Raw genomic sequence first — 14,069 nt, 5'->3', positions numbered from 1 at the left:
AGAGAAAAGAGAGAAAAGAGAGAAAAGAGAGAAAAGAGAGAAAAGAGAGAAAAGAGAGAAAAGAGAGAAAAGAGAGAAAAGAGAGAAAAGAGAGACAAGAGAGAAACGAGTGTGTAGCAGTCACAATGACTGAGGTTTTGGCTAGCTACGATAGCTATCGATCTGTCCAAAGGACTTTGTTGGTGTTGAATTGCTTGAAAGAGAGAAGAGAGAGAGGAGGAGGAGGAGGACGAGGAGGAATAAGAAGAGAAGATGAGTGAAGGAAGGGTGCCCGCCACATGATACCTGTCGAGTGAACATGTGAACAGGTTAGCTGTGTCGTGCTGGTTGTGGTGCCGTTTGAGACTCCTGCCGAATAGACAAAGGTAGTGCGGTAGTAGGTGGGAGAGCCTACCTAATCGGACGTCCGGCTGAAAATGACTACGTCGTCTATATAGACAAGTACCTAATCCTATAAGTATCGTGAGAGGAGGTTCTCTATCCGTAACTGGAAAACCTAGACTAATCCATCGATGAAATTATCATGACCTCCTAGCCCCGGTAGTGTAGTGAGGCGATAGGAGGATTGTTCAAGTTCAGTGAGTTTGGTGAGTTCAGTGAGCAAAACGAGTCGAGCAAGTCCACAGAGAAAAGAGTCTATCTCAGCAAGCCACGCCCGCGACAAAAATTTCAGGTTCTACTCTCTTGTTTTGGTTGTTGGTTAGGCGTTGTTCCCGCGCGCCAAGAACGTGAATATCTTCCTGGACAATGTACGCTCCAGAATCGGCTGATAAGTCGATCAAAACACTCTGTGGCGGTCTTAGGCGCGGCGGGCTTCTTCCGAGGCTAAGTTCTTAAGAGCGAAAAGAACTCAAGATAGTCCAAGTACTCCTCTGAGGTCCCGGCTGCTAAAAAATCGGGAAAAAAAGAAACTCCCCCTCGTGCGCTCGAACCCACTCCCTTTTTCAAAGAGGGAAAAAAGACAAAAAAAAGTCTCCCCCGCGTGGTCTCGAACCACGAACCTCCAGATGAAATGTCTTAACAGTCTGACCTAATTTTTACCGTTAGTTTGAGAAATTAACAGTCGACTGAATTTTTGGAGACACTTACGCGCTGACCAATTGTGCCACAGGGGACTTTGACCTAGGTCAGAATACTCTGACGAGTACCTGCTGTGATTGTTGAAAAAAATTTATGCTAATTTAAATTATATAGTTTCCTTTTCTAATAGGCTAGTCTGACGTAAATCACGTACCATCTCCGGCCGCCTTTCTCCGGCTACGCATCTCACTTATGTTCGTCCCCGGGTATCAAGTATATGATCATGTCGTTGAATGGCAGCCTCGATACGAAAAAGTGTTACTTCCTCCGAACGTCTTTGCTAACTTTATGGCTGTTTTCACAATTATTACAAGGCCCTATGGAGGGTGCCCTGGAGAGAGTGCCTTAGAGAGACACGCTCTGTAGGCGACTTAGCGTTAGTTGCAGCTGCTACTAATACCTACTGTATGTAATCCCAGCATAGTGAGCCGACATCTCTGAATTCTAGGTCGTTGAGAGAAGATCGACGACCATGGAAGAATCTACTGATCTTAGAAGAGTGTTCGTACGCTATCACTCTTGTCTACATGGACAGGCTTCGCGGGGATCGAACATCTATTTACAGCAGAGCATACCGCCGAGCTGTTGAAGAAGCCAGACCTACTTGCATACATCACTAAGAAGTACTGTGCCGCTAACCATATCCCTTTCCCGACCTCTACGGACGGACAACTCGCCCTAGTCATGAAGGGTGCGCCTAAGCTACGGGCACTCTCTACCATCATTGCCGATGTGATTGTACAATATGAACTCAAACTACTGATTTTCACCACTATTCCTGGGCAGCTGGTCCTGATCATCGCTATTCTCCGCGCACTGAAGGTTAAAGCTACACCTTGGGTTGCGGGAATGAGCCACGACGCCCGACTTAAGGTCCGGGTGGACTTCAATGGCATTACTGAGCCTGAGGGTCTGATTGGTAGCTTTGCTACCATGGCTTGTGGCCTTAACCTCCAAAAGAGGTGTCACTGGGTGGTTTTCCTAGACCCGCCCCCGTCTGAAAAGGCGGGAAACCAGGCAGGCTCTCTGGTATATAGGATTGGCCAGACACTAACTATTAATCGTAGTAACAATCAAGTGATTTATACTCTCATATTTAGGTTTATAGTTATTATAAGAGGGTCTGGTTACATAGATCTGTAGGACTAGGCGTGTAACACTCAGAGATGGCAGCTGGCCGTCTACTAACACAGAGACTTCTAACACCGTTGACTAAGAGGAAACCCTGTCTCCTCGCAGGCGGCACGCATAGAAATAGCAGTGCCCCAGCTAGTCTTGGCTCGGGTCAGGTCGGGCGGGGTCGTCTGGCCTCGGGCCACCCCGTGACAGTTCCTTAATATATTGACGGGGATTTCCTGGTGACTACGGATTATGCGGCCCTAATATATAGGTAAGTTACCTTTATAACCGAGATAGGTACCTAGTATATCTCAAGTACTAACGTACCACCCTTAACAACTACATCTTATGCTTTGTGCAATCTCACAAATACCTGCTTTGGCGCACTAGTGAGAGAGTACTGTTGCCACGGCTCATTTTCTGGATCCGTGTTCTCGATCCGGTCAAATTGTTGTAAAAGGCGTGTGATAACGTATGCCGCCTCGGTCAGGGCAAACTGTTGCCCCAGGCAGACACGAGGTCCACCATTGAACGGCAAATAGTCCCATCCAGACTTGCGTCCCACCCAGCGATCGGGGTTGAACATTTCGGCGTCCTCGCCCCACAAGTCTTTGTTACGATGCATCACGTACACGGAATAGCCAACAACCTGATTCTTTCTCACGTACACTGGTGATGATCCATCCGGCCCGCCTCCGCGTGGCAAAGTCGTGTTTCGAGTGGCTTGTCGACTGTTGAATGGCACCGAAGGGTAGAGACGTAACGTTTCTTGCAAAACATGTTGTAGGTAGGTACAAGACTTGAGACCTTCAAACGTGATCGACTTGCCATCACTCGGTCCACCAAAATCCTCGAGGATGTAGGTTCTCAGCTTGTCAAATACATCTCGGTTGCGAGCTAGTGACCAGATGGTCCAGCCGAGGAGGCCAGCCGTAGTATCACGCCCGGCTAAGAAGATATTCAGCAGTTGGCTCCTGACCTCGGACGTGTCTTGGGTCTTGTCAAGCAATTCGTCCAAGAAAATATATGTGTCAGCCTTCTTGAACTGTCGTTTCTGCAACGCCTGTTCGATGCAAAAGTCTGCGAATTGTCGAATTTTGACACAATCGTCACGGAAATACCTTGGATTATAGGCCCAATAGAAGTCTTCCAAACGCGCCCGTGTGCCCAGAACCGACGTGCCACGATCAAAACTCGTCGCAACGTCACTCCATCTCAGTAAGTGAGGGCTTATGCTCGAACGGTTTCTGGGATCATGGGCAACCTGGGAATTGGTGCTTTGGCCAAAGAGGAACTCGGTGGCCGAATCCATTGTAAGTCGAAAGAAGATCGGGCCTAGGTCGACAGACTCTGTCCATCCCGAGGCATCGATCGTGAGGTTGTTCAACATGTGACCCACATGTTTCTCCTCTAGATCGAGGTCTGAGATCTGATTACGAGCGAATTGCGGTCGTAGCATGGCCCTAGAATGCTCCCTGGACAAGATACTGAGTCAGACAGATGTCGGTTGTCACTCCTGGCCAGGACGCCCGTATTGAGTCTTCTCACCAATCCTTTCCGTCACTTGTAAAGATTCCATTCCCAAGCATAGGGAAGAAGTTCCTGCGACGCAATTTTCCTAATCCAAAGTCTTTGAATTGCAGAGCTAACACAGCCTGCACATTCTTGGGATCCGTGGTCACGATAGTATCTCGACCCAATACGTTGTGCGCAAAAGTCGTGTGACCGACGTCCTTGTGGACTTCGAGAAGTCGTTGAGGGACCCGGTATTCGCGATCGGCTTTTGCCAGACTATAGATGAAGTCAATCCCTGCAGGTAGTTTGTTGCGAGATCGAGCTGGCTTCTGGCATCCTAGGCTTCGCGCCCGCAAGGCATGACGCCAATTGACCAAGCAATAATAGATGACGATCCAAACGAGAAAGGCACACAAAGCATGCACAATAAACCCGTCCATTGTAATTGTTCAGTACAATCCTTTTAAACGAGACAAGATCGTCTTTCACGAAGAAGATGCTGGTGAAGCTGATACCACAGTCTGACTACTTTATCTACGGGAGGGAGTTGTTGGAACTCTCTTGCTGCCTACAGATACGATGCCTCAAACGAGATACGATGCTTCACGCGAAATACGATACTTACACGAGATACGATGCCTCAAAGGAAGCTAATCGAACGTTTCCGAATACAGATCAAGCCGAGCAAACTCGGCTGCGGTGGGAGCCGAGAGCGACGTACGCGGATGGTTTTGGTGCTTCGGAGCCGAGCACAGTGACCCCTTCGTCTCTCAGCCTACCAAAGCCGGGATGCTCGCCCTTGTCGACGCAAGTCCAGTAACGGCAAGGAAGTATCAAGACGCCTATCTGAGCAGTCGATCTGTTGGTTCTTGACAAGCTATGTCTTCATCAGCAGCTCCTCACCACTTCCGAGCTCCATTGACAGAAAGTCGTTACTCAGGAAAGGCCTCAGAAACGGCAGAATAGAGCATTTGCCACCACAAAGATGCTCGACAACAATGACATGAAGAACATCCCTGGCGGTGATTATCATCATCAATCACTGCTACACGTGCAGGCCGCTAACATGTCACAACAGCTTCGCGAGTGGAATATGTTGCAGCCCTTGGGAAGGTGCAGAGCGACCAGGAGTCAGTGCCAATCCAACCGCTGGAGAGCAACATCGTCGGGGGAACCACGCTGGTCGGCGCTGAGGTCAAGAGGACAATCACTCCCATGACGATGCTCGCTTTGTGCTTCAACATCTGCAGCAGCTGGGCGGGATTATCTACCAGTATCCAAATTGCGTTGCTGCAGGGTGGCCCTATGACATTGATCTACGGCATGATGCTAACGACCGCCATCTACCTGTGTGTCGCCACTGTATTGGCCGAACTTGCCAGCGTCTATCCCACAGCTGGAGGGCAGTACCATTTCACCTCCATTCTCGCCCCGGTCCGCATCAACCGGGCGATCTCCTACATCTGTGGCTTCATTACGACATTCTACTGGATCGCCACCAACGCCGCGGTTTCCATCATCACCGCCCTTCAGATCGCCGCCTTGGCCACTTGGTATAATCCTGACACTCCCGGACACGCCTGGCATGTGTTCTTGATCTTCCAGGCCGTTGCGCTGGTGGCCACGGTCTGCAACATCTTCATGGTCAGATTATTGCATATCGCTCACAACGTTGGCTGTAAGTGCCTTTTTTGAATGACCCCCTCTTTCAAATCTAAAATTCATCTGCTGAGCATACGCTCTAGTCGCCCTCTCGGTCGTTCTCTTGTTGACATCCTTTGTGGGACTTCTCGCGCGAGCAAAGCCAAAAGCTCCAGATGCTTTCGTCTGGTCAACATTCATCAACAGCACGGGATGGCCCGATGGGATCTGCTTCCTGACGGGATTATTGACACCCTTTTTCATGTTCGGTGGTCTAGATGGATCCCTACATCTTGCCGAAGAGGCACAGCAGCCTCGCAAAGTGGTACCTCGCGTATGCTTGGGCGTTGTGCCAGTCGGTTTCATTACTGCATGTGCCTACGCCATAGCCATACTCTACAGCGTAACCGACTTTGATGCCCTCGTGAACAATGACGGGTAAGCCTTTCGACTTTTTGGCAGCAGGAACACATGTTTGCTAAGTCTACTATGAAAACAACAGGTGGATCCCCTTCGAGATTCATCGACAAGGATTCCGCTCTGACGAGGCTGCCCTAGTCTTGCTCTTTGCCGCAGTGGTATTAGCCTTCTTCATCCTCCTTGCAGTTATACACGGCTCGTCGAGGGTTGTATGGGCATTTGCTCGAGACAAGGGTTTTGTGTGCTCGGGAACTCTTAGTTACGTACATCCCAAACTCGATGTACCCGTTTGGTCTCTGGTGCTGAATTGGGCGCTGATAACGGCTTGCGGATTTTTGATCCTCGCCTCCCCCATCGGTATGTACACTCATCCAAACTCCGGGCACGTCCACATGCGCCTCTCATGTCTCTCGCATATAGTCAGTTTACAAGACCCGTCTGCTAACTGCAACTCCAAATGCCAGCCTTTAATGCCATCATCAGTTCTACTGTGGTCCACCAGCTAATCTCTTATTTCATCCCGGCCGTCTTGCTTCTTCACCGACGACGTTCAAACGAGTATCTACCTACTGACCGACAATTTGCTGCGCCCTGGTGGTTAGGCTGGGTAGCAAACGTCGTGATGGTCATGGTCATCCCGGTCTTAGTGGTGGCATTTGTTTGGCCACCTTTTCGCCCCGTCACATTGGACAACATGAGTGAGTGTCTGCCTGGTGCCAATCGAATCTCAAGTTCTTCCTACTAACTCAGGTACTATCGCAGACTGGACTGTCGTGGTGCTCGGTATCGTCACCGTACTTGGGACTACTAACTGGCTGTTCTACGCGCGGAAGCATTACCAGGGACCACGGATCGAATGCCAACAGTGATGATGCGAGGAACAGGGCGAACGATTGTCAGTGGGGCATAGAGATTGCAAGGGAAAGCTTGGGTAGGTAGTAGTGACTATGACTCTGTCAAGAATCTCAACATATGAAGCCTATAAATACCATCATGAATGAATCTCGCCATGTTGTACGCAAGAGGTTTCAAAATCAATTCGAATGACCACGTTCAGCTGACATTCCATGGGTGGAGGACACTCTCGACGATTTGAATAGATATTTATTCATGGAGGTTCTCAAGGCTCTTGACAGTGTTGATTGGCAGACGTGGCGTACGTAGTCGCAAGGAGTCGCGGGAGCTACGCGTCAAGTAGAGCCCTGGACTCATCCTCTGTTACGAGATGGGCTAAGTTAGTCGATCTGAGGGAGGGATTTGCCCAGTAGCCGAGCCCAGAAAACCGACTCAAACGCGGCAGGCAGGTCAAGTTCACGGTTCCGAGTACTAGTCAGGCCAACCGAGGAAAGCCTCCCATATTCTAGCCTGTACATCTCTAAGGCGAGGGAATAGGCATGGTGTCCTCTTTTTCCTTCTGTAATAGTTCTAGCCCGAGCAAGTCTCAATCTGTCCGTTGATCGCTGGAGCAAGTCCAACGCTTCGGAGCTCATCTTCCAAGTCCTGCTCAACGTCGCCCTCCTTCAATAGACCCAGGTAGTATGACAAGTCTCGACCATCGCTTTGGCGAGTAGAGAAACCGTTGCCCAAGAAAGCCCACATGTTCATCCCCCGATACTCGATCTCATAGTCTTCATAGCGGGGCTCCTCCATGATCTCGATGAAGCTGAGACGTGAAGCAGGAAACATGCAGAGTTGACCATCTGCTCGGCCTTGCTTGAACCAGCTCACACACCCGCTGCTCCATGCGGTACGGGCCAGAAACAGCTCGGCATGCTCGGTCAGAGCCTCGGCAGCTTGGACTTTGGGGGTCACGGACTTGATATTTTCTCGTTGTATCTTCTGGATGACTTTTATGAAATTTCGAATAATGACTTCCAGCATGGGCAGGAATGAACCCAAGCCGTGTGGGCCATACGGTCCACTCACGGTGAAGTAGTTTGGCACTTTGATTTTTACCATTTGTTAGCATTTATCTGGCCATGACGCCACGATCGTCTCAACCCGCATGTTGCAAATTAATAGGGGAAAAAGCTCACTGTGGGGAATGCCGATGGACAAGTACGAGTTGATGGATTGCTTCCACAACTCATGCACGCTGTATCCGTTGGCAGTAATGAGAAATCGGGGCATCCAGGTCGTATCGAAACTACGGAGAAACCACGTCAGTAGACCGTCTTTTGACAACCTGGCTGCTTGCCACGTACCCAGTAGCGCATATTATAAAGTCAACATCATGGTGGTCACCATGGGCATCCATGAAGCCCATTGCATCTATCTCTGACAGCTGCTCTGTAAAGACAGTGACATTTTCCTGGGTCAAGGCTTCGAGAAATCCTTCTCCAGGCTAAAAGAGGTGAGTACGGGATTTGACTGAGTTAGGAATCACTTACGGTTGGCCTCCTACAACCAACTTCGAAGGTCTTGGGCAGCAAGGCTTCAAGGATGTCGGGTCTTCCCTTCAATCGATGCGTCATCTCGTCCACAGCATACTAAACATCATTCTTAGTGTATGCCTTGGTTGAAGTATTAGGGGAAGTGCGAGTACCTGTCTAGCCGCTGCATTCTCGGGAGTCCCTTTGATGATGAACCGGAATCTCTTGTTGAGTTCCGATTCCACCATCTTTGAGTATTTGAGGGCAAGCTCCGGAGTTTCTTCTAGTTGGTCCTTCACTTCCTCTGAATCTGCGTCAAAAGTCAGCATCATGATACGGGCAGGAGACAGAGGAGCCGCTTACAGTCGAAGTTGCCTCCAGTTGGACCGGCATACTTCTGTGCGAACCCCGCTGTCACCCATGTCGGAGACCGAATCCAGGTATACAGCTTCTTCACCTTGGGCGCGATGTTGGCGGTGATTTGGATTCCACTGCTACCCATGCCAATGACCGCGACCCGTTTTCCAGTCAGGTCGACCGACTCGTCATAGTGAGCGCTGTGTTGGAGTGTTCCTCTGAACGAGTGAAGTCCTTTGATGTCTGGCCATTTCCAATTGCTACAGTGCAGTTCAATCAGCTTATCGGTGCCCAGGACATGTACTGGCTCCAGACGGAATCATGCAGCGACCGCATGAACTTACTTCAGATGACCACTGCCATTGATGAGCACGTCGCAGGCGTCATCAAACTCTGCTCCGGTCGCGTCCTTGACTCGAAGACGCCAGACACCTTGTTCTTCATCCCACGCCGCATTGGTAACGGTGTGCCCAAACTTGACATACTTCCTCAGTTGATACTTGTCCACAATTCTGCGGAGGTACTCCCAAATTTCTCGGGAGCTCGAATAGTACTGTGACCATCGAGGATTCCGCTCCCAGGTAAACTGGTAAGAGACAGAAGGGATATCGCATGCACAACCAGGGTATCTAAGGAGATGGCGAAGTCAGGAGGTGTGTTTGGGAATGGACAACCTGGGGGCCGGAAGTACCGATTTTCAAGCCATGTTCCACCGACATCGTCGTTCTTGTCATAAATTTGGACATCCACGTTGGTCAATAGATCTTGAGAGAACTTAGAAAAACATATTCCCGACGCACCAGCGCCAATGAAAACAACCCGAAGAGGCCTCATTGTTCCCAACGGCTGTTCAAGGATTCGGTATCCCCGGGCGTTCTGCTGTGGCCAACCAGCCGAAGTCTGCCAAGTGTTTACATTGTGCATTTCTGGCTAAGAGTCTTCCACTAACCTTTGCGAAAGGCGCATCCGTCATGATGCGATCGAGGGAGGCTCTGGAATTGTCGACAGTATCAACCATAGTCATCGTATTCATGAGTGCAATGTGGTCCGGCGCAAGACGAGCAAGGTCTGCACTCCTTGTCACTCATGTCGACAAGCTCAGTCTCTTGCACCAATGTGCTTTTTATGGCGGTCGAGGGAAGCACCGGCCTAGTGGAAGGATTTCGTGTAGGCCTGCTGTACGGACCAGGACGAAATAGGGCCAGTGGCACTGATCGGAGCCGAATCGTTCGGAACCAGCGAAATCTGTGAATGAGTGGCCAACTTTTCAAGGACCGACCTCGGTTCCAAATTCCGGACCAGCTGCCGGAAAAGCCCAGACAGGCTCTGTGGCGCTGGGATACAGTGTGGAAAAGATGTATTCCCAATTTTGGTTCACAGAGTCATGCTCTGCAGGATCTATGGTCTCGTCAACTTGCTGTTCGACCGCGAACTGAGTGGCCATCCTCGACTTGGCTCCATCCAGGATATGCTGGAAGAGTCTCATCGCCGCACTGGCTGTCGACCAGAAAGGTGCCATTTGTTTCATGATTGGGAAACATCCCTCCAGCCTAGCTTGGGCCTGGAGGGTCAATAGCTTTGACTTTTTCTCGATTGCGAGGCGGAGGGCCCTGGAAAAATGTATTCCCACGGCCATGATAGCTGTCAAGCCGGTGAAATAACATCTCCGGATAGCACCAGTGTAACAGATGGCAGAGAGAGTACTCATGAGACTCTCTGCGGCACTATTGCAGAGTTCCAGTGACTGATGATGATTCACCTCGTGGCTCTGCTGAATGACCGCACGGTGCAGCTGCAGGAGAATGATGTTGTAGTGAAGACGCAGTTGCAGCATGTAAAAGCCGTCACCATCAGGACATGCCAGTAGCCACTCGGCCAGACGCGCATCGATCTGACTTGTGTCCTGCAGGACCCCGGCTTTGCGTATGGAGCCCGGAGAGAAAAGAACAAGGGCGTCTGCAATAATCTCACACAGCTTACTGTTGTGTATAAAAGAACTTAGTTCTATCTTCTGGTTCATAGATCCATCGGTCTCGACCAAGTCTTGAGCAGTGAGCGGGGGCTGGTCTACGTCTTCGTTCCTGATGAGCAGAGGTCTCCCGTGATCAAGGCTCGAGAGGACAGAGGCCTGGAACAGGGTCCACCAGATTCGGCGGAAAAGATTTCGAGCAGACTGTGGCATGACACTGGTTGATGTCGCTGCCAGATTCCTGTGCATTCCCAGACCGAAGGCAATCCCACACGCGACCGAGATCCAGTAGTACGCATTGGCACTTACGGTGTCAGCATTCTCGACATGCCAAGAAAAGAGCAGGGCTGCCTGAACCAGTGTGACACGGTCATTCTCGAAACGCAAGTCCCAGAGCGTTTTAGCCCTCTGGAAGAGCGCAGCCTTGACGAGGGATCTCGCTTGTGCCACCTTGGGGTGCTGACAGACGTGGGCTCCCACCAGTAGAATACTCTGTAGTAGCAAGAGCGGTGGTGGGGCATCCTTCTGTGCATAACTCTGTCGAAACTCGCTCTCGTCCACCACGGGGAACCCCGGGTGAATCTCATCGAAGAAGGCGTCGACCAGTGCGTCTCGGACATCCCTCTGGGGAAGAGAGCTCAGGGCAGAGCCGGAATCTGCGCGAAGTTGAAGTGGCAATGACTGAGAGTCTGGCTTCCATGGCAACACGCGGTGGATCTGGGGAATTGGAAAATGTAAATTGCTGTTGGCGTCGCCATCGCGTTCCTGGCTGACGAGGAAGGCCAAATTGGAGACCGGGGTCCCAATGTAACACATGCGGGCCGCGGCCGGCTGATCAAAGAAGGACCAAGATGAGGAGCTTATGCCATGCTGAAAGAATTCAACCAGGCCCCGCTCCATCAGTTGCTGGTTGACAGCATCCTCCGAGGCAGAATCGTCAACATAGGTGGTGTGCGGCCGAGGTGTCCAGGCTACCGGTCCTTGGGGCCCGGGCGGTCTCTGTGGTGGAGGAACGTGGTCGTCATGTCGCTCGGCTGGCACAACGGGCGTAGTGGAGTTTACTTCCGTTGTGCTACGCCGTGATCTACTCTTTCGTGATAGTGCCTCGACAATATCATACCTATGAGAGTATCCGGGTGAGTATAGGAGCTAGTTGTTCAGACCGAGGCCACATGGGCACACTTACTGACACACGGCTCCGACGGCTCTGCAATTGGAACAGGGTTGGCGTCCAATCGCATCACATCGGACTTTTCTTCGGTGGCAAGCATTGCAAGCTCTTAATTGCTTTCGCCGACGAACTGGTGCCTGCGAGATGGAGGCAGATGAGGGAGAGTCAACGTTCAGTATGAACTCCATTGTTATCGACGAACAAGCCAATGCTTCAAAGACAAAGCTAGGACCATGGGCGTGAGGCCAAGTGTTAATGATGACTGGTATAGGCAGCTCCGACATGCGGTCAAGATTTGCCAAGGAATGCCAAACAGATCCTGGAGCCCAGAAGCCGAGGACCCGGTTTCGGGTCCGAGAGGAGTCGCCGATCAGCCACATCCACGCGTCCATTAGCATGGGTTTGATGCTTGTCCAATTCGCAGAAAGGAGTAATGTTAGTGTTTTCAGTCGGATCTAGCACTGAGGTCCTGGCATAGCGTATCAAGTTGATCAAATCTGTCAACAGCCGCGACGAGGCCAGGTCTACCCCTTGTCCAACGGGGTTATATCTGCACTAGCGCAGCAGAATGATTACAATGATCATCCTCCTCTGTTCACAGATCAGTTTTCAAAGATCTTTGAGTGTGCAGAGCGAGACAATTGCTAGACTATTTCTCACCGTGAACGTCTTCATCATAGGGTTCTAGCGTACACCCACACAATGCAAGAAAATCAAGGATCACTTCGCGCCGAGGAAAAAACGAGAGCCATGGCAGATGTCGAGGCGAATGTTGCGTTCTTCCAGATGGTACCCTGGACGAGACAGGTTCTCGCCACTGGAATTTTCGAGGCCATACCGACCAGCTATCGAACAAGTCGCCAGGCCGGGGAAGACACATTCTTCCACGAGACGCTCAACACCTCATCAACATTTCCCCACTGGCTCTGGCTGGCTCGGAAACAAGCCGCAACTGTCGAACTGGATCGATCGCATCGTTACTCGACGGGATGTACAAGTCCTTCGTTGTCTCAGCTGAACAGCATGTTTCTTGTCGAGGTCGGAGAAGCCTTGTGGGGATTCAAACATACGATGCACGGCGGAGCCATCTGTGCTCTTCTTGATCAGGCATTATCGCTGTGTGCTGGACGATATCAGAAAGCCTCGGAGCATACAAATGGAACTGTATACACCGCGACCCTATCTGTAAATTTTCGTCAACCAGTCATCGTGCCCGCTGTTCTGATGGTGGAATGCTGGTTGGAACAACATACAGGCAGAAAGTGGCACATCCACGCCCGCCTGGTTGACGGGCAACATCGAACCCTGTGCGAAGCCCAGGGGGTGTGGATCTTGTCGAGTAGCGTTCTGTAACAGTGACGCAATGAGAGACAATGAAGACGTTAGGGGCCCAACACGAGCTACCTCTATGGTTGCCTTGAACAGAGAGCTCGAAATTGTATCAGTAGCCTAAAACCATCGATCAATGCAGAAGTATGCATTGCAGTACACGCCAAAACCTGTCGGCTGTACTCCTATCAGTCTACTGCCTACCCGGATTTGTCGTACACAAGTCAATTACCGGATAATGTCGTACGGTGAAGAGCGACAATATCGTCTATCAACTTTTTGTAAGTAGATATAACCAGCTCCATCCAACTCCCGTCGACCACGCCCTCTAACCAGGAGAATCCTATGTTGAGCATCCCGTCTGCTCCGGTGACCAAGGATGTTTCAAAGGGTGCTCCCACGATATCTGCGCTTTGACTGAAGACAACTCTGCCTACTGTCCATCCGTTGCCATTCACGTCCGGGAGGGTCTCACTAGAAAAGACGCCAATATTGGAGAACTCGAAACTCTCTTCACGGGGTTTGCCATGCATGCTACTGAAGAATCGGTGAAGGTCCCCTGCAAATCGCAGCAGACCAACCACGCTATCCTTACCTTCTTTTTCAAGATCTGCCGTGATATGCTGTTTGATGCGGCGTGCTTCGTCCCAAGAGAAGTATGCCCGTGCTAGGTCGTCCGAATGATTCTCGATTTTCGGACGAGAATGTTGTTCGACATATCGAGAAACCCAGGTACCTATGGACATATCATCCACCACGTCTCGAGGAAGCCACCGTCGTAATGAGACGGCCCCACTGACACGAAGGAGCGAATATCGATCAGCCGGTAATTTGGCGAATAGAGCGGCGGCCAGCATGGCGTGCAAAGCAGCCGTTACGCTAGTCGAGTTAGATCGACAAGCTCCGGCAAGATCTGATGTGGCTTCTTTCGAGAACGTGATGGATTGGAAACGACTTCGCCGAGGATCGCTGGTGATGGGGGAAGCCGTCCACAGATTCGACGGGTGGGGCGCAACGTATTCTCTCCACAACGACTTGACCATGTAAGATGGGGACAGTGGTAGTTTGTGGAGTGCTTCTAGAGTGGGAATGAGCT

At 50.8% G+C, this 14,069-nt stretch overlaps 4 protein-coding genes and 1 pseudogene across 5 annotated transcripts; 2 read left to right on the top strand and 3 right to left on the bottom strand.

Annotated features, from left to right (window-relative positions):
- Positions 1 to 973: 973 nt before the first annotated feature.
- PV10_06400 lies at positions 974 to 1,115 on the bottom strand (annotated as a pseudogene). Its single transcript has one exon. The product of its transcript is annotated as a tRNA-OTHER (tRNA).
- Positions 1,116 to 1,764: 649 nt separating this feature from the next.
- Positions 1,765 to 2,417, top strand: PV10_06399 (uncharacterized protein; the record flags this gene model as incomplete). The annotated part of the gene is made up of 2 exons (XM_016371190.1): positions 1,765 to 2,109; positions 2,298 to 2,417. The coding sequence occupies 2 exons, from the start codon at positions 1,765 to 1,767 to the stop codon at positions 2,415 to 2,417; spliced, it is 465 nt and encodes a 154-aa protein (XP_016223483.1).
- Positions 2,418 to 6,848: 4,431 nt separating this feature from the next.
- Positions 6,849 to 9,449, bottom strand: PV10_06398 (uncharacterized protein). Its single transcript, XM_016371189.1, has 8 exons — positions 9,196 to 9,449; positions 8,849 to 9,133; positions 8,511 to 8,764; positions 8,321 to 8,457; positions 8,166 to 8,264; positions 7,980 to 8,119; positions 7,812 to 7,921; positions 6,849 to 7,718 (listed from the first exon to the last, which is right to left on the bottom strand). Exons 1-8 carry the CDS (start codon positions 9,426 to 9,428, stop codon positions 7,201 to 7,203), a joined length of 1,776 nt encoding a protein of 591 aa, XP_016223482.1. The 5' UTR covers positions 9,429 to 9,449; the 3' UTR covers positions 6,849 to 7,200.
- Positions 9,450 to 9,771: 322 nt separating this feature from the next.
- Positions 9,772 to 11,744, bottom strand: PV10_06397 (uncharacterized protein; the record flags this gene model as incomplete). The annotated part of the gene is made up of 2 exons (XM_016371188.1): positions 9,772 to 11,593; positions 11,668 to 11,744. The coding sequence occupies 2 exons, from the start codon at positions 11,742 to 11,744 to the stop codon at positions 9,772 to 9,774; spliced, it is 1,899 nt and encodes a 632-aa protein (XP_016223481.1).
- Positions 11,745 to 12,346: 602 nt separating this feature from the next.
- Positions 12,347 to 12,997, top strand: PV10_06396 (uncharacterized protein; the record flags this gene model as incomplete). Its single annotated transcript, XM_016371187.1, has 1 exon — positions 12,347 to 12,997. One exon carries the CDS (start codon positions 12,347 to 12,349, stop codon positions 12,995 to 12,997), a length of 651 nt encoding a protein of 216 aa, XP_016223480.1.
- Positions 12,998 to 14,069: the final 1,072 nt, after the last annotated feature.

This window comes from Exophiala mesophila (assembly GCF_000836275.1).
Source record: "Exophiala mesophila strain CBS 40295 unplaced genomic scaffold supercont1.4, whole genome shotgun sequence".
NCBI lineage: Eukaryota > Fungi > Ascomycota > Eurotiomycetes > Chaetothyriales > Herpotrichiellaceae > Exophiala > Exophiala mesophila.
The sequence above is the reverse complement of the archived record's forward strand: the minus strand, read 5'-3'. Positions and strand labels throughout refer to the sequence as shown.

Excerpts from the sequence above, each read along its gene's own strand:
- PV10_06398 (XM_016371189.1), bottom strand. The coding sequence starts at position 9,428 with ATGCACAATGTAAACACTTGGCAGACTTCGGCTGGTTGGCCACAGCAG. Across the intron at positions 8,765-8,848 it reads AATGGCAGTGGTCATCTGAA|CAATTGGAAATGGCCAGACA; the intron begins GTAAGTTCATGC and ends ACTGCACTGTAG. Across the intron at positions 8,458-8,510 it reads AACTGGAGGCAACTTCGACT|ATTCAGAGGAAGTGAAGGAC; the intron begins GTAAGCGGCTCC and ends CTTTTGACGCAG.